The sequence below is a fragment of the Neolamprologus brichardi genome, chromosome 10, assembly GCF_056152115.1.
Source record: "Neolamprologus brichardi isolate AB-2024 chromosome 10, ASM5615211v1, whole genome shotgun sequence".
NCBI classification, from domain to species: Eukaryota; Metazoa; Chordata; class Actinopteri; order Cichliformes; family Cichlidae; genus Neolamprologus; species Neolamprologus brichardi.
This window is the reverse complement of record NC_142113.1, coordinates 34,357,501-34,380,000: the sequence shown is the minus strand read 5'-3', so window position 1 is coordinate 34,380,000 and position 22,500 is coordinate 34,357,501. Positions and strand designations below refer to the sequence as shown.

Below are 22,500 nucleotides of genomic sequence, written 5' to 3'. Positions count from 1 at the left end.
AGCTGAGCCCGTCCACCATGACCTGCATACCTGGGACCTGTGAGTTCACCTGTTGTGTGTCAGTGTGAGGAGATCTGCTGTCAGACGTTCTGATGTTTCAGGTTATCGTCGTTTACCAACCTGAGGCGGCTCGCTACATCGTCACGCCCTCAGCCTGGCGCCCTGGTCGCAGCTTCCTGTTTGTGTAGCTCCCGGCACATAAACACAAACTCTCGGGTCGTCCTCAGCCTGGCGTCAGCAGGTCGTCTTCCTCTGACTCCGCCTGTACCAACATGGTTAAACCCTGACACTTTACCCAGAATGCACTCTGTGAAGCTGTGATGCAGAGACCGGCTCAGAAACTGATCTGGGTTCAGTTTTAGCAGCGGCTGATTCTCAGGTGCAGCTGTGCTGGACCGATGAAGGTCAATCAGCCAATCGCAGCAGCTCAGAGCATGAAGCCCTGCTGCAGGTCAAACTGAGCTCCAGAGGAAGCAGGAAGCAGGAAGCAGTGTTTCTCTGAGTTTCTAGAGGAACCCTTACTGAGGTCAAAGGACTGACTGCTCTGAGCTGATTGGGAGGAAACAGGAAGTCACGTAAACCCTCGTTAGGAGCCGGGGCAGCTGAAGCAGACGAGGTCCGGCAGCAGCCGACCACAGCGGCTCTCCTGTCCCAGGAACAGGAAACAGCTGCAGCTCCCAGAGAGCAGAAGATAGAGGACGCTCAGAGCGAGGATGATGATGCTGACGTCCTTCAGCGTCCTTGAAGAGAAACGGCTGAATCCTCCACAGAAACACTGATTAATGACCATCAGCACACACACACACACACACTCCTGCTGTGTGTGTGTGTGTGTGTGTGTGTGTGTGTGTGTGTGTGTGTGTGTGTGTGTGTGTGTGTGTGTGTGTGTGTTCCGCCTGTCAAATCTTCTTCTTGTGCTGATGCTGCACTGTGATTGGTTACTGAGTCAGTGGGCTTGAACGCTTTAAAACAAAACACCATCGATCTAAAGACGCCGTCGCCTCCGTGTTTATTTTCCCCGAGGAGCCAGAGAAACCACAGGAAATGATCTGTGAGGCCCCAGTGAAACAACCAATCACCTGTGAGATTCGGTTACCGTGGTGATGATGAGCTCTTAGACTGAAGGTCAGAATAAACCTGCTTCAAGACAGAAACGACACCTCTGTCTGCACGAGCATCCTGATCTCAGTCTCACCTGAGGGTCACACACCTGAGGGTCACACATGACAGACACACACCTGAGGGTCACACACCTGAGGGTCACACCTGACAGACACACACCTGAGGGTCACACACCTGAGGGTCACACACCTGAGGGTCACACCTGAGGGTCACACACCTGAGGGTCACACCTGAGGGTCACACACCTGAGGGTCACACACCTGAGAGTCACACCTGAGGGTCACACACCTGAGGGTCACACACCTGAGGGTCACACACCTGAGAGTCACACCTGAGGGTCACACACCTGAGGGTCACACACCTGAGGGTCACACCTGAGGGTCACACACCTGACAGACACACACCTGAGGGTCACACACCTGAGAGTCACACCTGAGGGTCACACCTGACAGACACACACCTGAGGGTCACACCTGACAGACACACACCTGAGAGTCACACCTGAGGGTCACACCTGACAGACACACACCTGAGGGTCACACATGACAGACACACACCTGAGGGTCACACACCTGAGGGTCACACCTGTCCCCAGGTGTCAGGTTTCTGTCCTTCAGTGTTTCACGGTCTCTCTGATGATGTCTGTCTTTGTTGTATCCTTGCTAAAAGGAGCTTTTACTCGAGTACTTCAGTACTTTGAGTACTTTGAGTTTCAGTGGGGGTCACGTGACTCAGAAGACTTTAACCCATGTTTTTTCTGTCTGTTTAGATCTGGTCCACCTCACCTGCCGGTCGGTTGGCTCCGCCTACGAAGACCTGTCGCCAGTGGTAACCAGGATGTTCTGCACGGCAGAGTGTCAAGACCAAGGTAACACACACACACACACACACACAGACACACACAGCCTGGGTGAACCCAGACCTGTAGCTGCACTCAGAGGCTGCTGGTTGGTTCCCAGTAAAACCAGTCAGACTTTACTGTAACTCTGGTTACAATAAAAACACTCAACTATTTATTTTAATATAGTTTCAGATCTTTGAACGTCACAGAAAATCTGCTTAAATACCACGAGGACTGAAAAGTTACGCTTTACTTTGAAAATCTGAACTTCTAAAAACCCCAAACAGCACGCGTGTAGTGTTTGTACTGTTTGTGGTGTTTGTGGTGTTTGTGGTGTTTGTGGTGTTTGTGGTGTTTGTAGTGTTTGTGGTGTTTCTCACTGCTGTTTTCTGCTGTTTGGGTAAAATTCGCCGATTTTTGAATGGAGTTTGGTCCAGATTGCCGTCACATTTTCAGACATATTACGAGTAAAAGCTGAATTCTCCTGGTCGGTGCAGAGCGACCGTTAACCCTTTCATCACTGCAGTCATGTGACCTGATACTGCACAGACGTGAACGCTCAGCGAGTCTTTGTGTCCTGATAACTTTGTCTCCTCCCTGACCTCCTCCTCTTCTTCTTGTTCTTCTCTTTAATTCATTCATCACCTTCTTCTTCTGTGGTTTTAATTATAAGCAGAACACAGTAGCAGTGAGGATGGATGGATGCAGGCACAGAGAGATTCATCACAGCTGATGAGGGAGGTGGAGGGAAGCGCCTCCGTCATGTTCCTGTTAAACTTCCTGCTTCATTTACATCTTTTATTCGATTAAGTTTTGATTTATTGTAAAGTCTCATCACGCGTCTCTGACACTGGACAGACGTTAGAGGCATGAACACGTTAAATTAGAGTTTGCTGGTCCAGGATCGGATGGTGTACCGTCTACATCAGGGGTGGGCAACTCCAGGCCTCGAGGGCCGGTGTCCTGCAGGTTTTAGATGTGTCCATGATCCATCACAGCTGATTTAAAGGCTGAATGACTCCTCAGCATTTCTGAAGTTCTCCAGAGGCTGCTAATGAACTAATCATTCAGGTGTGCTGACCCAGGGTGCGATCTAAAACCTGCAGGACCCTCGAGGCCTGGACTTGCACACCTCTGGTTTACATTATAACATTTCATTTCCTTTGCAAACATCCCGACGCGTGTTCTTCTGCTGTGGCGGCGTTTTTTTCTTCTATGATCTGAACTTTTTAATCTAACGTCTGCAGAAAACCGTCCAGCTGTCCTTTGGTGTCTGTACTTCAACATGGCCGACGGTTCCGGGGTGGAGCCTGAAGGTCACGACCTCCCGTCTAACGTGTACGTGTGCTCCGGCCCAGATGGCGCTCTGGGACACGAACACGCCATCAAACAGGTGAGATGTACCTTTCAGGCCATGGTCCTCCTTCGGGTCGTGTTTGATGAATAAACGTTTCTCTTTGTTCACGCAGCTGTGTGTCGGGGGAGGGGCAAACACATGGGAGTCTGTGGGGTTGACTCGGTGCTGCCCCCGCTGGAACGTTAGAGGAACTGCAGGCGCTTCCTGTAATGTTTGTGTGATTCTTTGTTTTCAGGCTGAGTCGATTTTCCTGAAGATTCTCCCCGAGGAGGAGTTCTGTCCTCCTGCTCCGAACCCCGAGGACATCATCTACGACGGGGAGAACACCTCCCCCACCTCCACAGGAGAGGAGGAGGGGTTAACAGCAGCAGGGGGGGAGGAGAAACAGCAGGAGGAGGAGACGAGCCTTCAGCCTGAGGAGTAACCTGTAGATATAAAGTGTAAAGACCTCCTGCAGTGCATTGTGGGTAAAAGTTGCCTTTTTTATTTTTCTATGATTTCTGCTGTTTTTCTGTTTTATTTAAAAACTCATTAAAGCCTCAACATGAAGACACGCCTCTGGCTCTGATTGGCTGTCACACAGGACGTCTCTGCCAAAGGCTTCACTCCAGCAGCGAAGCCACGCCCCCACACAGACTGAAGCCGAGCACACCTGAAACAGGAAGTTTACCTGGCAGCTGTGATCAGACTCAGCTGTTGTTGTTTACTGTAACAGCTGTTTGTTTGTAAACTCTGTGAAGCCTTCCAGATGTTTCTGCTCATGTTAATAAGCTCCTCTGTGAAGTCAGCCGGCGTCCCCGAATAAAACGTTTGTACCACATGATGGCGCCTCGTGTTGACCTGTCATTATGAACACGATCATAAACTCAACCAGGTGAGCTGCAGCTTCAGGGCTCTGATTGGACATTGGTCTGAAGGACTGTTTCCTGGATGACCGATCAACAGAGTAAATGTTCCCATGTTTAACAGCTCTGAGACATTTTATTTTGAAACTTTAGACATACAGGAAGTGTGACCAGCCTAAGGAAAAAATTTAGTGTTATTAAAACTTGATGGAAGTCTAAAGCGTGTTGCTTATGAACTCCATGAAGTGCTGCAGAGAAAATTACATTTTATTTATGTAATTAACACATTTTGAACTCTTAAATATAACAAAAGCAAAGCTGAACTAAAATGATCCAGCAAACAAAAACTGTCATATCGTCTTTGTGCTTTTGGAGCCTTGACCTGACTTTTAAAAATAATTGGGAAAAAGCTCGATGCTGCTAAAAAATGAAAAATAGATATTTGCAAAAATCTGCCTAAATATGTATTTTACCTGGTTAATGTGTGTGGCGGGGCGTGGTCTGCGGCGCCGCTGCCGGGGAGGCGGATGCACCTGAGCCACACCCGCAATCACGCCTCGCCGCCTTTACGTCTGCGCTCTCTGCTGTTGGTGTGTGTCGGGCTGTGAGCTGCAAAGCTACAGCCGGCTGTGTTAAAAAAAAGTTAAAAAAGAACTAACATAAATAAAATACACTTCAGCTGAATACTTCTCATTTATTTTCCCAAACCACGCGGAGCTGCACTGTAAGGACTAAAGAGCCCCAGGTTGCCGACCCCTGGGTCTAAACCAAGTCGAGACAAAAAGTTCTTTAAACTGCAGCCAGATGCTGCTTCGTTTACGGGTGTCGGCATATTTATGTGTTTTTGCGATGCACAGCCTCCTCACCGCCGTCTGTCTCTCTCACTGAGAGGACAGATGCACGCTCCACTTGACTGTCGCGTCACCTTCTCTGTTTTTCACACAATGACATTATCCTCGCATGTGATTGGCCACAGTATGGAGGGATTGGAGCGTAGCTGAGCCACTGTGTGAGAGCTGAGCAGTGAAAGGAAATGAAGTGAGGGTAGAAATGACTGAAAGATTAATGGGCTCTGCTTCGAGTTTTGTTCAAAAAACAGTGACTTCATATAGGAAATAATATATATCACATCTGCACGACACCTTAAACTAGTTTTTAATAAAGCAGTAAGGCAGAACAAAGTCGGGCTGTATCAAGACACGAGGACTAAACCTCAATTCAACCAGACCCAGAACTGATCCGGAATTAAAACAGGACTACAACAGTTCAAAATCAGGACTGAGGACTTAACCAACACAGAACCAGAATCAGAACTAGATGATAGCAGCACTAAAAATCATCATAGACCTGCACGACACTTATTTTTTAATTCTACCAAAGTCCACTATTTAGATTCAGAAACGTTTATATAATTATTCAGCCTCGTTGTGCAAACAAGCTGCAAAACTTAATAAATATAGAATGTAACAAAGTATGTAAAGTAACAAATGCTATCTAAAAAGTTACACTCGGTACTGGATACATGTTCTGATGAGTTTTGGCAAACAACCATGTGACTAACAGGTGTGTCTCACCTGCTCTTGTTCATCTCTGCTCCTCTCACAGAGAGTTATTACTTAATATATTATCATGCTGTTTACAGCTACATGAATGAACTATTGCTGTGTGATTTATTACTGTTACTGAAGGTTACTCTCCACACCAACACCAACTAGATGTTTAAATCTGAATATAAATGAGTAACAGTAGGTGGACATTAGGTAAGGCTGCACTTTCTGCAGTGATCTCGAGTAGAAACTATTCTGCGCGTATATAAAACAGGTCCGCGGCTCCGAACCGTAGTAAAGGGACCTCTGGCTAATACATCGGGCTCGTAGCTGAAAACTAGCTTTACTTTGTTGTCTGGGTCGACTTTGTATATATATATTAAATATTTAGATGCTTCCATCTCCCGTTTCTGCTCGGTGACGTCTCTTACTTTTTGGCTCTTTTCCTCCCTCCTCGCTCGCAGACACATCACGGGTACAGCAGTCCATCCTCCCTGCAGCACGGAGCACACTGCCCATCAGGCTGCATGCTTTAGGGCGATGCCTGTAACACTCTGCCTGTTGCCTTCATATTAAATCATTTTTGTGAATAACTTTTTAAACATTTCTTCACGTCATTATGCCGCAAGCAGAGGTGATACGGGCCACGAGATTGAGACACAGACATGAAGGCCTCTTAATGCGTGTTTGTTTGGGTTTCCCCCGGCGTGGACACCCTAACCCTTCATAGTCTTATGAAACAGGAAACGACCGCCGTGTAATCCAGTTACTCATATTTTGTATTTTAAATACGTAACGGTGGTACATGTAGTCCATTACTCCTCAACACTGAATGGAATTATGGACATAAATGTACTTTTTCATGATATTCAAATCTTTTGTAAAGGTCTGTAAATTCTGCAGTAAAATCCTCTGCAGGTCAGGATGAGTCACATGACAGTAACTGAGAGACGACAGACACCATCAACACAAATGTCTTTAAACAGCTGTAAAACATTAAATGCTCCTCAGACACACAGGTGTGGTGACCTGAGGGGTCGACCCTTCAGCTTGGAGCAGCTGATGGTAAATGTCGCCCTCAGCTGGTCAGACTAAAGCATTACACAGAAAAATTTAATTTAAATTCATTCATTGATGAATCTGTCTGCAGGAGTTTGGAGGCGTGGTCAGAGACTGAAGACTGACAGCAGGCTCAGCCAATCAGAGGAGGAGGAGAGCTCTGTGTGACCAGTCTGAGCTTGGTCTGAAGCCCCGCCCTGAGAATGACCTCACAGATCAGCGTTGGCATTTTCCAGACAAATAAAATATTAAGTATGATTCAGTCTGAAGCTTCACTCACAGTGAATCAATTTGAAATGATTGTTTCAGTTTTGTAAAAAAAGGAAAAGCTTTGTCAGTGTGATGTCATCATTTTAACAGAAAAACAAACTGAACGAAGGCCGCAGACTCAAACCCTCCATAAGAAACTGAATGTTTCCCATCATGCTGTGCGTCACAGCCACACCCACAGGGCTGGACACAATAATAAGAACACCTGGAAACATCCCAACATGCGTTTTATAAAAGCTTCAGGTGTTCCTGTCATTTTGTCCCCACCTCCATCACATCAATCAATCCCTGATCCAATAATCAAAGAGCTTCATGTCCTGCAGCACAGCAGGAAGTACCACAGTACTCTAAACTACTGCAGTACTCGAGTACTCACAGCACCAACAGTCTCTAGCGTGGACTGATCCCATTTGCACCGTTTGAATCAGATTTGAGTGTTTGACTGTAAACATGAAGGTTTCTCAAAGCTCCGCCCACTGCTCATTAATATTTATATAACCATGTGATGAAGTTCAAACCGATGGATCAGTGATCAGGTCATTGATGAGACACGGAGACAGAAGTTGACTTTAATCTTTTATTGTGGTGAAAATGTCGCTGTTTACAGTTTACAGACGGCGACCGCGGCGACCGCCCTTCCTCCTGGTCGAGTCTGATGGGATCGGCGTGACGTCCTCTGAAACACACAAGGAAGAAACGATCACATGATCAGACGCTCGGCAACACTGTCACACGAATATAGAGCCGAGGACACGTCACTGTTCAGGCTGTCAATAAAGCTCAGATTCAAACTGTGTCAATCAGATGTACGAATAAAGTTAATTCAAATCCGCCGAGTCGTTTAAAGCTTCCAACCCTCACTGAGAAAACAAACCTGCTGACCTGAGAGCAGCAGGTGTTCACCGACAGCTCGATAAAGGTGTTGAAAATGACACAACAGACTAATACTCTACTTTTAGTCACAAACTTTAATATGAATAAACACAAACTCACCGATGCGCCCGATCTTCATGCCGGATCGAGCCAGAGCTCTGAGAGCAGACTGGGCTCCAGGACCAGGAGTCTTTGTCCTGAAAGGAAAACAGAGCAGGTCATCACCTGGACAGGTAACACACACACACACACACACACACACACCTGGGTTTGAAAGGCCTGGGTGAACCCGGACCTGCAGCGATGCAGTCAGAGGCTGCTGGTCTATCTCCAGTAAAACCAGTCAGACTTACTAAGGTAACAGTAAACACTCGACTTCTATCTATTCGAGCTTTGAACAGTGCAGCTCAGGACTTCACCTGAGCTGCACTGTTCCAGTAAAATCAACAGTTTTTTGAATGGAGTTTGGTTCAGATTTGGACCAAATGAAGAGGCTTCCTGCACAGAAATGGCAGATTTAATAAAACACACTCACACTCTGCTTCACTGACTCCGCCCCTGTCACTTTATTAGGTACAGCAGAGTACCATGGAGTTAACCCCTGATCACCTGACTGGGTTAAACCTGGTAACTTGAAATTTTATTGATCTGTTCAGTGCTTGAGGTGTACCTAATAAAGTGTCAGCCCACTGCCTACAGAATCAGGTGAGTGCAGGTTACCTGTTGCCCCCAGTGGCCCTCAACTTGATGTGCAGCGCCGTGATGCCGAGCTCTTTGCAGCGCTGAGCGACGTCCTGAGCCGCCAACATGGCAGCGTATGGAGAAGATTCGTCTCTGTCCGCCTTCACCTTCATCCCACCGGTCACACGGCAGATCGTTTCCCTGCAAACACACACAGACACCATTAGCACCAATTAGAGAGCAGCTTTTATTTTGGCGAGCAGACGGTCGGAGGGGACATACTTTCCGGAGAGGTCAGTGACGTGGACGAAGGTGTCGTTGAAGGAGGCGAAGATGTGGCAGACGCCGAAGACGTTCTCGCCCTCGGCCACCTGAGGACCCAGGCTGATCACCTGCTCCTCCTTCTTCTCCTTCCCTTTACGAGGAGCCATCTTCTGCTGAGGAAGAGGAGTCAGACATGTGAGCATGAGGAGGTCACAGCGAGCACGCCCACGGAGAACCACCAATCACAGCCAGCTACTCTTTATACAGACATCGAGACCAGACCGCGGCAGCAGCGTAACACGGTGAGATTTTCCCTTCCAGCAGCGTTTCCCCATGCCTCCATTACACCCCAAACCCACTTCCTGTTCAGGTCTGACCTCTGACCTCTTTATACGAGTTTTACTGTAACATCCTGAAAACTCTCAGGTCAACATTAAAGTCGGGACACCTCCAAAATAAAACCCGCCGCACACAGAAATGGCTAATCACAGACGGCATCCTCCAACTCTGAAAACTCACCTAATATGACAGACAAACACCAGCCAATTATCTCGACTGATCAATAATCAATCACATCAGCTCTGAACCTGAACTCTACAGTAAGTCTGAGAGCCTCTGATCACACTGTTGATCCCTGATCAGACCCTAACAACCAACCCAGACCCGGTCCAGTCTAAACTTTAACTCTGAACTTTGACCCTGGACAGCCCGGCTCCGTTTGTTTTCAACTGGAACGCGCCCTCTGTCCGATAACGGACCCACCGCGCGGTCACGTGGTGTCACTGACCTGGTCCATCCCGGTCCAGGTGGAGGAGGTTCTGACTCTGCCTGCAGACTCGGACGCGCGTGTTTGCTGTGACCACTGACATTTTAAATAAAGTTTGAAACGTCAGTAGCAGCGCCGAGGCTAACATAAGCTAATGTTAGCCTGTTAGCTTGTGTTAACTCCGAGCAGCCGGCAGGACCTCACGGAGCGTTTTTCTACCTGCTGTTTCACCTAAAACTTCACGAGCTTCTTTAGCACACCTTTGCGACACACACCTGGCTCTAACGTTGTATTTGTTTCCCTTTGAGGAGGCTTCGCGTGGAGCTAAGATGGCGGCTGGACACAAACTCCCACAGAGCCAAAACATGAAAAATCCTCCATTAACCTTCAGCTAGAGAAACGATACAGACGCCAACAGACGCGGGAAGAGACGCAGGGTCAGCACCGACCAGGCAGAGCGGCGGATGGTCACCTGCAGCAGAGATTACAGAGGATATAAACCGGGAGCGGACTCACCTGTGTGCGTCTCTTTACTGAGCAGAAACAAGAAAGGAAAGAGGTTCCGCTTCCGGCGCGATAAGATGACGATTTCCGGCGGGAAACCGAGGCCTAGCTGCTGCCGCCACGTGGACGTTTTATTATTATATTATATTATATTATATTATATTATATTATATTATATTATATTATATTATATTATATTATATTATATTATATTATATTATTATTTATGTTTAATTTAGTTTCAGTATCTATTCACCTTGAGTTTCACAGCTGACTGAACTGTTTTTTGGTGTTAATATGGATTGTTTTCAATATCTAAATGTTGACTTAATTTAATAAATTATAATTATGCACATCAGATACTGCAGGGTGATGAATGGGGCTGAGGGGTTCTGGGGTCTGCTGGGCATGGCTGGTGGTGTCAGGGGTCTCTCAGTTGTTTGGCTGGGATGATGTGTTTTTTAAAGTTTTTTTTAAGGCCTTTCTCCGTGCCGGGCAGAAAACTGAGAAAAACTCAGGCGTTGGTAACTTTTGTCCTGCCACCAGTTTGATCCACTGTCCTCCCATCTTTGTACCAGTGGTGCTTCAGGCTTCAGCTCAGGGCCTCGTCTGCAGGCTGAGGAGCATGAGTGGTGTGTGGACACTTTTTCTCCTCATCAACTTGATAAAGTACAGCTTGTACATGTGGCTCCTGTGCCCACGTGGGGTCTGGCATCATCCTTAGGTAATGACTGAACAAACAGCTGACCCCATCAATGCAGCCATTCTCTGAGACCTGAACAGTAACATCCTCTCTGTTGGAGCCACTCACATCGCAGTCGCTTCCCTTTGAACGTAATCATAGTTTGACTGAAAATGCCTTCTGCAGTGAAGGCTGTGAGGCAGGAGGTAGTTTCACCTTTCTCACCTGCACAGACCTCCACACACAGTCAGCCAAACACTCCAAGCAGGTTGGTTGAGGAGACCAGACACAGTTCCATACATGGGAACATATGCCCTCAAGGCCCCGAGTGCAGAGCAGGTTTTCATAGACTGGAAGCCACTGACTGACCACCTGTGTGTGTGTGTGTGTGTGTGTGTGTGCGCGCATTAATCCCAGTGCACACTACACCAAGGCTAAAGCGCCACAAACTCTGGACCTGCACATGTCCAAGTTTATTAACGGTTGTTTGATTAAAGAAAAGTTCATTTCTGAAGCTCTTTGTTACTTTTTAAATCATGTTCAGGACAGATTTGTCTGCCACCTCTTTCTTCTTCCTAGCGTTTGTCCCGTGTGGTTCGCTTTGCTACAAATCCGTCTCCATTTGGCACGATCGAGGCCGTGTTCTGGGGCGGCATTGAGGATCTTCATGTCTTCCTTTATTCCATCCATCCACCGTTTCGTCGGCCTGCCATGGGGTCGCTGACCACCGGGCTCAAGCCTCATTGCTGTTTTTGCCACTGAGCTGTCGTCGGAGCGTAATACGTGTCCGCACCACCGTAGCCGTGCCTCGCACATTTTTTCCCGTGATTGGCGCGATGCCGAGCCGCTTTCTGACGTCTTCATTCATGACTTGGTCCCAACGCGTGAGGCCTAGACACCACCTGAGCATTCGCATTTCCATCGTTGCAGGGCCCGTTCGTGCGTGGCGGTGGCCGGCCAACACTCCGATCCATACAGGGCAACTGGGCGGACGACAGTCTCGTAAATCTTCGCCTTGAGATGGTCTGGCATTCGACGGTCGCATAGCCCACCCGTCACATGACGCCACTTCATCCATGCGGCATTGACCCTTGCTCGCACGTCCTGAAGGATATCCCCGTCGTCACTGATCATCGATCACAAGTACTTGAATTGGTCAGCCTTCTGCAGGTCTTCCCCGTCGATGTTAATGGTGCCATCAGTTTGGGGGCAGCTTCCACGAACTTCTTGATGTTGAGTCTCAAACCATGATCAGCCAGGCGCGACCTCCACTGCTGCGTGTGCTGGTGCAGCTCACTGCTTTGGTGTCGAGCAGTTTTTTAAATAATTAATATTTGTTACTTTTTAAATCATGTTCAGGACAGATTTGTCTGCCACACCACCGCTCAGGCCTTTTCACTAAGCTGGATGTGAAGCACTGCCCCGCCCACTACAGCAACTATAGACCAATCAAATCAATTGTTTTTTTAAGTACAGTTCTGCCAACAATGAGAAATCCTCCTTCCTGCTTCTTCTTCTCTGCTGCTGGTCTTCATCTCGGAGACATAAGCTCCTCCTCCCTCCTGTTCAGTTTTCATTGATCAGTTATTAAAACCTGCTCATTGGTTAATCTGAGACTCTGAGCTGTGATGAACACCCGAGTGATCATCATAAACATCATGTTTACTCCCTTAATGTAGACCCGTCCACACTCAGTTCATAAACTAGAAGCACCAGATTTATGTTGAGGCTTTATTAGACTTTAGTCTCAGTGAAGAGCGACATGCAGCGAAGGGCGGCGGGTCGGCGTCGGACCCGGGCGGGTCTCTCCTCGTTCCCGTGAGATAAACCTGCTCCCAGCTGAAGCTTTTCATCATTTATTCACACAATATTATTGATATTAGAATGAAACATCTCCAAGACTCAACTTTACAGGGGACCAAATGAAACTGGACAAATCCAATAAAACAAATAAAAATGTTTTGTTGTTGTTGTGGATGCTGAAAGTGAGAACAGACCAATCAGAGCGCAGCGTTTGACCACCTCAGTTTATTTACAGAAACACTTTGAACACGATGCAGAAGAAAAGTCCAAACACACTCTCGCCCTCACACAGTTACACACGAGCATGCAGCATAGTCCAGTTACTACAGTACAGAACAATATCCATCATAGAGCGAGCTGACAGGATGTGACGGAGCGCCAACATGGTGGGCGATGGAGGAGGAGGAGCTTCAGACTGAACCTTCACCAGCACACAGTGACGGGCTGAGAACACTCAGATACAGAGACTCGTTTATCATTTTCATTTATAATTGATTTAATTATGCAAAACATCTGCAGTTTGGTTTGAAACTGAAGTTCAACTAAAATGTTTTTGATCATAAAATCAAACTGAAGCTAATCAAACGTCAAACAAGGACCCGAGAGCGCGGCTGGCACGCCTCATCGTCGGTCAGACTTCAAGAAGTGTTTTAAGACGACGAAGAGTCAGCTGATTGGTTCCTCTCTGGATTCACAGAGCAGTCTGTAACCCCGGCAACCACAGGTTGCTAAGGAACAATAAGTATTGTCCGGCCGGTTGCCGAGGGGTAGCTGCAGGTTGGCGGGAGTTCCCGGTTAAATACGATGCCGTGGAGCTCCTGTAAGCTGCAGGCTGTGAAACAGACAGGAAATGGATCCAATTCACCTTCAAAATAAAAGTTGCTTCTTTTGAAATATTTTGTTTGTGGCAGTAAAGCACAGCTTTTACTTTGAAGGCGAACAGCCTTAGTTTCTCAGTTGCGCTTTTTCAGGTTTCACTGCTGTTTGGTGACCTGCCGGCCAATCAGGGATGCTCATTTTCCCAGGTGGTCTCTGACTGTGGGACTGAGGCCTGAAACTCACCAGGCTTTTCTTCTGTGGCTGTAACATCACTTCTTTAAATCAGTGGTCCCCAATCCCCGGGCCTCGGACCGGTATCGGTCCGTGAGTCGTTTGGTACCGGGCCGCGAGAGTTGAGGCTCAGTTGTGAAATGTTTGGTTTTCAGGGTTTTTATCGGTTTTCAGCGTTATTTTGTTATCGTTTTTATCGTTTACTCGGTTTTCCTGGGTCTTTTCACGTGTGTTATGAATAAATCTTCTTTTTTCGGTACCGGTACTAGTTTTATTTTGTTGTATTTATCCGCGACACCTTAAAGGCCGGTCCGTGAAAATATTGTCGGGCATAAACCGGTCCGTGGCGCAAAAAAGGTTGGAGACCGCTGCTTTAAATGATAATAATCTGTGATGTGCTGCTTCAGTTCCTGTGTGATGGTTTATTTCCCTGAACCAGAGTCAGACCAGCATGAAGACGGAAAGCTCAGAGAGATATTTAATGCGCTCTTTGATGTTTACCGGAAACAATATGTAAAAAAAAGACCTTTATAAACTCAAATCAGCCTTGAGCAGAAGAGAGGGCTGTTAGCGCTCGTGGTTGGTTTGTTTCGGGGTGCCTCAGCACGCGTTGTGGGCGGGCTGTCATCAAGCTTCATCATTGGTCTATAAAACCAAACTCAAACCTGTCCTTCTCTGAGTCGTTAGACTGATTATTCCGACGTTTCATGGGAAATGCGGTCTGTTAGCATCATTAGCTTTACTGTTACCATTACCTGTAAGCCACAAGCTAACATGCTAGCTGATTAAAACCCTGTTAGCTTGTGGCTAGAGGAGCTAAGCGTGGCTAACAGTCTCCCAGGTGTCTGAAGCGACCTCCTCCTTCCTGTTCTCTCAGGTAAGGCTTCGAAACAGGAACCTCTGACCTGTGAGCATCTTTAGCATCCGACCTGAAGACGTTCAGCTGAAGAAGCAGGAAGTCCCTGCTTTGGATTGGATCGTTCAGATAAACATGGAGAGGCCACGCCCACTGAGCATCCAGTAGAAACACAGGCGAAACATCATAGCAGTGTTCCTATACTAACACGTGAAATCTACTCTAAGATGAATTTTTCAGTTTCAAGCATAAACACCAAAAGAGTTCTAAAAAAATGACATCTCAGATATTTGTGGGGACGTTTGTGCGTCCACCAGTTTTTCACCACTAATAAATACTTTCAAGTGTCGTCAAAGGTCAAAGTGGAGGTGCTGCTTTTAGGAAACACAGACTATTGTAGAAAACAGCCATTCACGCCGGAGGTGCCATTCAGAGTCCCGACGGTGGTCACGCTCAGTCTGGTGAGGAGGCTGAAGGACAGGGAAAGGTTTTTGTCCCCAAAACTGAAATCTGAATGAAATCAAAGGTCAGAGCAGCTTAAACACGTTTCACAACGCTTTCTGCTCTTTGTGTGTTTTCATTCAGCTGGTTGGAGTTAAAGGCGACCTGCGGATACATGTGCACACTGTTAGCATCACAGCACACCTGTGCAGTTCTAGCTCCGCCTCTTTACAAATATGATCTCAGATTTTTGAACACGTTGACGGTCCGGTCATTTCCCAGCTGTTTCTATCAGCGAATGGGACACAGTATGACAAGAGGTGTAATGCTCCGCCCTCAACGTGGCCCCGCCCATCCCCCGACCTTTGACTCAGCATTCAGCCTCCTCAGCTCCGAGCGTTTCTGAGGCGGGATGCCGAATGGCACAGAGATGTCAATAAATTAAAGGGCAGCAGTGCTGTGGCAAACACATTCAGCAGCAGCTGAGGAACTCAACACTCAACAAAATAATAAAGCTAATAGTGCACAATGTGTCCTCTACAGGCGGACTCGCACAACGCTAGCACTGCAAGTCTGATCCGAACATTAAAAAGCTTGTAAATATACAAATGCAGTATATCGAGAATAATAATCATAATCATGTCATCGTCATAATAAGAATCTGATTGTACAAAGTTCTACATTCTCCCGACGGTAAAAAGCTGCTTAAAGCCTCTGAGACAAACACAACGGCTCAAAAATCGCAGAATATCAAAGGTGGCACCGCCGGCATTTTGTTAGCTCGCGGCTAGCAGACACCATTGCTCCGGGTGAGGAATGCTAACAAAGCTAACGAGTCCGAGTCAAGTCACCGGAGGGCAGGACCGCGGGCCGACAGCAGCGAACGTCAAAACGCCACGGAGGCTGAAGCCGAAACACAAAACACAAAGTCAGTTCCAGCATGCAGAAAATCACAAATCTGTACAGAAACACTGAAGAGGAAGAAACACAAGCCCTCCCTGCAGAATCCAGCCAAACATCCAACCGTTTTACACCACCGCAAAGAAAATCCACCAAAAATGGCGCCAACTCAGAGACTCTGAGCCGGCGGGTCGATAACTAAAGCCACGATCCAAGATGCAGGTAAAGTTTAAGTTATTAAGTTAGTCCATAATTAAGGCTTCTAAAAAACAACGACAGGAAGAAAAGAACCACACGGAGATATGAGGTTTCACACCGCGACCACGCCACCAACAGACCAACAGGGGGCAGTCTGAGTCCCTGCAGTACGGAGGCCCAGAAGAGTCAAAAAGCACCATGTGAAACAGCAGCTCACGTTCACATCCAACCCTCACAATGGTTTATGTTTACTCATCTAGTATTAAAGTACTGCAGTACTCTATAGGCAGTATATATGGACGTTTCACCATCAGCCTGAGTCACTTTTTCTCTGTTGGACTGGTTTGTGATTGGCTGAAGCTTAGCGACACATCAGTGCTGATGTACAGTCACTACAGGTTCCACAGATCGGCGTCGTGTTCGTTAACTGAATCAAATCAAACGTCTGCATGTTTGTGTTTATGTACATTTATTATTGCTTAAAATACTCCCAGCCCTGCCAGTAACCGTGTTGGGCGTCTGAAATCTACAGCTCAGTAACTGTTGTTACTGTAACAACTCAGTATATTTGTGTCACTATGATGGGCAGTGATGTTTGGCACTTCTGGGACTCCGTACATTCTGTCAACACTGGAGACTGATGATGATTCTGATTGGCTGTCTGAGCATCGAGGAGTTTTAAATGTGTAAAAAACATCAAAGAGGAGTTTGTTTGTGTGTGTCTGTGTGTGTGTTTGTGTGTGTGTGTCTGTGTCTGTGTGTGTGTTTGTGTGTGTGTGTCTGTGTGTGTGTCTGTGTTTGTGTCTGTGTGTGTGTCTGTGTGTGTGTCTGTGTGTCTGTGTGTGTGTGTCTGTGTGTGTATGTGTGTGTCTGTGTGTGTGTGTCTGTGTTTGTGTGTGTGTGTGTTTGTGTGTGTGTCTGTGTGTGTGTGTCTGTGTGTGTGTCTGTGTGTGTGTGTCTGTGTGTGTGTCTGTGTTTGTGTCTGTGTGTGTGTGTCTGTGTGTGTGTCTGTGTTTGTGTCTGTGTGTGTGTCTGTGTGTGTGTCTGTGTGTCTGTGTGTGTGTGTCTGTGTGTGTATGTGTGTGTCTGTGTGTGTGTGTGTGTGTGTTTGTGTGTGTCTGTGTGTGTGTCTGTGTGTCTGTGTTTGTGTCTGTGTCTGTGTCTGTGTGTCTGTGTGTGTGTGTCTGTGTGTGTGTGTTTGTGTGTGTATCTGTGTGTGTGTTTGTGTGTGTCTGTGTGTGTGTCTGTGTGTGTGTGTTTGTGTGTGTATCTGTGTGTGTGTTTGTGTGTGTCTGTGTGTGTGTCTGTGTGTGTGTGTGTATCTGTGTGTCTGTGTGTGTGTTTGTGTGTGTGTCTGTGTGTGTGTCTGTGTGTGTGCGTGTGTGTGTCTGTGTGTGTTTGTGTGTGTCTGTGTGTGTGTGTGTCTGTGTGTGTGTGTCTGTGTGTGTTTGTGTGTGTGTGTGTCTGTGTGTGTGTGTGTGTGTCTGTGTGTGTGTGTGTGTGTGTTTGTGTGTGTGTGTCTGTGTGTGTGTGTTTGTGTGTGTTTGTGTGTGTGTCTGTGTGTGTTTGTGTGTGTGTGTGTGTCTGTGTGTGTCTGTGTGTGTGTCTGTGTGTGTTTGTGTGTCTGTGTGTGTCTCCGTGTGTGTGTTCCTGTCTAGCTATCTTTGTGAGGACCAACGGTCACTCAAGTTTGAAACCTTTTTGAAAAATGTGGTTTTAGTGTCAGGGTTACAGTTAGGTTACGGTTAAGTTCAGGGTTAGACCTTCATGTTTAATGGTTAGGGTAACAGGCTAGGGAAACCATTGTCAATGAAGGTCCTCACTAAGATAGCTGGACAGGCTTGTGTGTGTGTGTGTTCCTTATTCCTTTCTTGGTTTCTTTTGTTTTTGTTTTTAGTCCCTTGACTCCTTTCTTCCTTCCCTACTTCCTTGTTCCCTCACAGGTAAGGGGCAGCTCCTAAATCTGAATCTTGTAAACTCAGTGTGAACAGTAAAGTTTGTGCTGCTAATGATGCTCTGAGCGGAGAGCAGGCAGGTAGATACACGCCTCGTTAAGGCCTTCCTCATTAGGATATGTGGTGGCGGTGGCTGTGGGGGAGGGTGGTGGCGGTGGCTGTGGGGGAGGGGAGGGGTGGGGCTGATCTGAGCAGAGGAGTGGCTGTTCATGGAAGATCCCAGGTCAGAGGGTGGTGGAAGCTTCTAGAGCTCTCCAAGCCCGATGGAAGCAGATGAGTGTTCCTGTGCAGCGTGCACAGTTTAAATAAAGTTTCTCTGTTAGACGACGTCATCGTGAAGGCCACGAGCTGCTTTAGCCGCTAACCAGTTTAAAACGATCCACATGTGAGCTCTGGGTCGCCCGAGGGTTTAGCTGAATAACTGGGCTTCATCATGTTGCTAACATGCTAGTTTAAGAGCTGTGCCATTAGTATATATGTATAAAAGCGTACGAGGCAAATAAGGTAAACAAAGGTTTAAAGTTGTAAAAACAAAACAAAAAAGGGGCAATGAGATGCTTTTTAAACTTAATAACTATGAAGAAGTTTTATTTCTGATGTAACGGAAGAAAAAAGTGTTTTTATTAATATATTTTTTACTGTATTTGCAGATAATCCAGGTTTATATTATATAATTGGTCTGTTTGCTGTTGTCAGTGTGGCTCAGCTCGAGTCTCAGTCACGAGTTCATTTATCTAAATAATCTGTAGCGACCAAAGCAGCTCTTGATCATAGTATTATATCACATTACATCTATAATATATGTTTTTGTTCCTTTATGTAAATATCTGTAGTTTCAGGAAAGCTTGTATCTCCCAAACGTCTAAAGGCGAGGCTCGTACTTCCTGTTTAATATCTAAAGGTAACCAACACTATGAAAGCTAAGTCTGTGCAGCCAACGGGTCAGTAGATCCGTGAGAAACGTAACAAGGAGCAAAAATGAAAGCTGGAAACTTTTTCTACGTCTACACTCGATCAGCTACAACACGTCATGTAGATGGAGGCGACACTGGGCTGTTTGGGTGGAGCCATGCTAACAGTTTCCCCCTGCTTCCAGTGTTTGTGCTAAACTAGGCTAACCACATGCTGGGTGAAGCTAACACACAGTAGTGACGTGTTCTGTCCACAGGGGGAGCTGTGGTGCGCAGGTGTTGGTCCTGTTAAACATCTGAAGGTTTGAACCTCCTGAACTCGAACAAACTGGAGATACAAGGTTTCCAAACATTATTACAATCTGATTGGCTGATCACAAGGGGGCGTGGCTGAAGCAAAGTCCAAACAAGCTGAGAAGAGGAAGCTGATTGGTTGGTTGGTAATGCAGTTCACTTGTCGGAGTGAAGCTTTCTGGCCCCATCGTCTCCTCTCCAAACTCCTCAAACAAAATCCTGAATGGTTGGTGTCAGAGGCCCGGCCTGCTGTCAATCAAACTGCTGTCACGGCGACGGTGGCCCCATCAAAGATCCACTCACTCTGGAAGTTAGCTGGAGACGAAACCAAACGTGTTTGTGAGCGACTGAATCAACAATGTCTGAAAACACAGAAGATTCAACCTGCTGAACAGTGACGAGTCCACGACACGCAGCAAAGACACACAAAGACACACAAAGACACACAAAGACACAGACCAGCAGCCCCACCCTGAAAGGTAACGCTGTAGTTACAGTCGAACCTGCTGATCTGAAGACAGCAGCAGATGTAATCAGCTGAGTAAATCAGTAAAAACACCCTGAACATCACAGCGATGATGCAGCCTCTCGTTCATGTTTCTGACGCCATCAGGCTCCTGATCAGATGATGGATCTCAGACCATCACTGACCCCCAGCCTGGTCACGCTCTTCACAGCTTCTCCAGACCCTTTCACATCAGACCTGCAAGTCTGCTATTCTATGGCTCCGCCTCCCAGGCAGTGAGCACAGGGCCTATAGAGGATGTCGGGCCTTCAGGCCATCCTCATGAAGCCTGGTTGTTTGGTCAGAGACGTTCACACCAGCGGCCAGCTGGAGGTCAGGGTACATCGTAGGTGGTGGAGGGCGACTGTGCGCCCGGCCGAGCTAGTGGGTGAGGCCACTGCCAGGCTGTCAAGTGTACCAGGGGCATGCAGCTAAACTTGTCACACCAGCGGCCTGCTGGAGGTCATCGTGTAGCTCTGATATCCTCGTTCTGTTCTGATACCAACCCTGATGATGGCCTCCTACGGCCGGAGTCTCCATGCTCTGCAGACGGTGCTGGGAGACACACAAACCTTCTGACACTGGCAGGTATTGATTTGCTGGAGGAGTTGGACTGCCTGTGCTAGTTGATTTCATGAGCGTCAGAGCAGCTGAAACTGATTAACAGTCTCTCTACTACTGAACTAATCAGAGGTTTAACCTCTTAAGCCCCAAGCCTACCTGATCTCCTGCCTTTTGCCCCCGTATCAGGGGGCGTTGGGGCTTAAGAGGTTAACCGACTGGCTGCTGTGCTCTGATTTAAAAGTGTCCCTTTCAGTTTCCTGAGCAGTGTGTGGTGGATGCTTGTCGTGGTTTGGGGTCATTTTGCTGTTCCTTTCACAGCAGACCTGCTGAGCCTCTGTGCGGTCCTCCTGTCCTCAGCACACCGACTGTGGATCAGCACCTGGTGTGAACCCTCGACTGCACTTTTTCCACTCGAGTGGACAGTCTGTACGAGGGGACGGCTGCTGAGATCTCATGCATCAGGCGGGTTTGTTGGTTCCTGGGTTTTGTCTCTCAGGAACGACAGTCTGGCTCAGATTCAGTCTGCAAACACGAGTGGGGCTAAAATAAGCAGCTCCACCTCCACCCAGATTCATTTATCATCGCCATGAAGCAGAGCGAAGGCGTGATGCAGAAACAGCTTCACAGCGTTTCATATGAGGCATGATTCAGTGATTCAGCACCAGCCACCTGCAGTGAATGTGTCGTTGGTAAAAGAGCAAATATACTAAGAATGGAGAAAACTGGTGCTGAGGAATAAACACGTGACTTCACTGATGTCTGCTGAGGATCAGATTCATCCTGCCTCTCTTCACACTTTTTCTCCGTGCAGCTCGTTATCATGCTGGTTTTTCCCAGCTGCCCCGAACGCCCCGCTGCCCTTTGACCTGCTCTTACTTGCTCAGCGTGGAGGGGGAGCCTGAGCGGTGGAAGTGCACGATCTGCCACTTCCCGTCGCGGCGGTGCCACACCCTGGTCTCCTCCGATTGGGCGGTGCGAGGCGTCCCGTTGGAGTCGATGTACTGCGTCACCCTGACGTATGCGATGCAGGCGGCCTCGTCGCCCACCAGGTGGATGTGGGGGTTCAGGATGGTGGTGTGCACCGGTTTGCTGTTCTTGGACCACACTGCAGACACAGACGGACAGGTGAACACGGTGACCTCTGAGAGTTTTTTAAAAAGCAAGGTGTAACAGGAAGTCTGCTTCAGCTCACAGTTTTCAAAGTAAAAGCGGTGGAAGTCCAGGCCTTCGACCAGATTCCCCAACGCCTCGGGCTCGAACGCCGTCACAGCCGGGTCGCACATTTTACTGCAGGGAGAGAATCGTTTACTGAGACGAGTCGGAGACACGTTTAACAGGGAGCAGGTGAGAAAAACCATCCACACGCACAACACGCACAACACGCACAACACGCACACGCACAACACGCACACGCACAACACGCACACGCACAACACGATCCTGTCGGAGCTCTGACCCCCGTCTCTGTGAACCTTCGAGCCCGGATCAGCAGCCCAAACTTTCATTAGCTTTTATTCTTTATTGATCACTCATAGATGAAACACCTGCAGGACACTTTGTTACACATATTAGGATAAATGTGTTTCCTGCTTTGATTTCTTTTGTTTTCTTAGGATGGGAGTTTTTCCGTCGCTAAAGTGCTTGCTCATATGATTGTTGGTTTTTCTCTGTATGTATTGCTGTAGGGTCTACCTTACAATATAAAGCACCTTGAGGCGACTGTTGTTGCGATTATAAAACTTTAACGGTTCAATCAACACACAGAAAAACAGATTTTATTGGCGAGCCAATCATCAAAGATGTCTGAGATTAGAAAGCAGGAAGTATCAGTTCATTAAACAGGGCGCCTTCAACATCAGGCCAGGCCGCATCGTTTGGGCCAGTTTGGAGATTCAGGCCACAGTTAAATCCATCGATGTGATGTTTACAGTGACGCCGACGTCACCAAAGCGCTCTGTGAGCAGGAGAGCGAGCGTGACTGAAGTGTTTGTAACATTTGGGGAAAAGCTGAGCGTGGGTCAGAAGACGACTATGCTGATTCGCTCTCAGCGTTTAAAGACCGCCCACTGATCAGGACATCTGATTGGCTAGTTTCAATCACTGATTTATTTCTGCTGGCACCAGCCTCAGAGAGGAGCGAGGGCAGCGTCAGCAGATGTTCCAGATGTTTCCATCAGAAGCACAGATTCACCTGCCCAAAGGTACATTAAAG

At 47.5% G+C, this 22,500-nt stretch overlaps 4 protein-coding genes across 7 annotated transcripts in view; 1 reads left to right on the top strand and 3 right to left on the bottom strand.

Annotated features, from left to right (window-relative positions):
* chm (CHM Rab escort protein) overlaps positions 1 to 4,143 on the top strand; it is a 13,642-nt gene extending 9,499 nt beyond the window's left edge. Inside the window, exons 14-18 of one of the 2 annotated variants that reach the window (XM_087847591.1) lie at positions 1 to 39; positions 1,892 to 1,990; positions 3,211 to 3,356; positions 3,556 to 3,783; positions 3,904 to 4,143. The exon at positions 1 to 39 is cut by the window's left edge and continues 55 nt beyond it. In XM_087847591.1, coding sequence (XP_087703717.1) covers positions 1 to 39; positions 1,892 to 1,990; positions 3,211 to 3,356; positions 3,556 to 3,744 — 473 coding nt within the window. In that variant the 3' untranslated portion in view covers positions 3,745 to 3,783; positions 3,904 to 4,143. Of the gene's footprint in view, positions 40 to 1,891; positions 1,991 to 3,210; positions 3,357 to 3,555 lie in introns of both variants that reach the window. The other variant, XM_087847590.1, reaches the window with a different exon arrangement.
* The window catches only part of LOC118455741 (GTPase IMAP family member 7-like), a 137,070-nt gene that overhangs the window by 30,620 nt on the left and 83,950 nt on the right, over positions 1 to 22,500 (bottom strand). The window lies entirely within an intron of this gene.
* On the bottom strand, positions 7,605 to 10,206 carry rps14 (ribosomal protein S14). 2 transcript variants are annotated; one of them, XM_006808278.3, is made up of 5 exons: positions 10,142 to 10,206; positions 8,878 to 9,032; positions 8,635 to 8,796; positions 8,035 to 8,111; positions 7,605 to 7,717 (listed from the first exon to the last, which is right to left on the bottom strand). In XM_006808278.3, the coding sequence occupies exons 2-5, from the start codon at positions 9,024 to 9,026 to the stop codon at positions 7,650 to 7,652; spliced, it is 456 nt and encodes a 151-aa protein (XP_006808341.1). In that variant the 5' UTR covers positions 9,027 to 9,032; positions 10,142 to 10,206; the 3' UTR covers positions 7,605 to 7,649. The 2 variants fall into 2 exon arrangements, with proteins under 2 accessions (XP_006808341.1, XP_006808342.1); XM_006808279.3 differs by having other exon boundaries at positions 8,878 to 9,029; positions 10,142 to 10,187.
* Positions 17,668 to 22,500, bottom strand: part of camk2a (calcium/calmodulin-dependent protein kinase II alpha) — a 35,484-nt gene continuing 30,651 nt past the window's right edge. Inside the window, exons 16-18 of one of the 2 annotated variants that reach the window (XM_087847595.1) lie at positions 21,481 to 21,575; positions 21,165 to 21,393; positions 17,668 to 19,534 (exon numbers count right to left, since the gene is read on the bottom strand). In XM_087847595.1, the coding sequence (XP_087703721.1) occupies positions 19,531 to 19,534; positions 21,165 to 21,393; positions 21,481 to 21,575 (328 nt within the window). In that variant the 3' untranslated portion in view covers positions 17,668 to 19,530. Of the gene's footprint in view, positions 19,535 to 21,160; positions 21,394 to 21,480; positions 21,576 to 22,500 lie in introns of those variants that run through there. The other variant, XM_087847596.1, reaches the window with a different exon arrangement.

Excerpts from the sequence above, each read along its gene's own strand:
- rps14 (XM_006808278.3), bottom strand. The coding sequence starts at position 9,026 with ATGGCTCCTCGTAAAGGGAAGGAGAAGAAGGAGGAGCAGGTGATCAGC. Across the intron at positions 8,112-8,634 it reads AGGGCCACTGGGGGCAACAG|GACAAAGACTCCTGGTCCTG; the intron begins GTAACCTGCACT and ends TTTTCCTTTCAG. Across the intron at positions 7,718-8,034 it reads CATGAAGATCGGGCGCATCG|AGGACGTCACGCCGATCCCA; the intron begins GTGAGTTTGTGT and ends TGTGTGTTTCAG.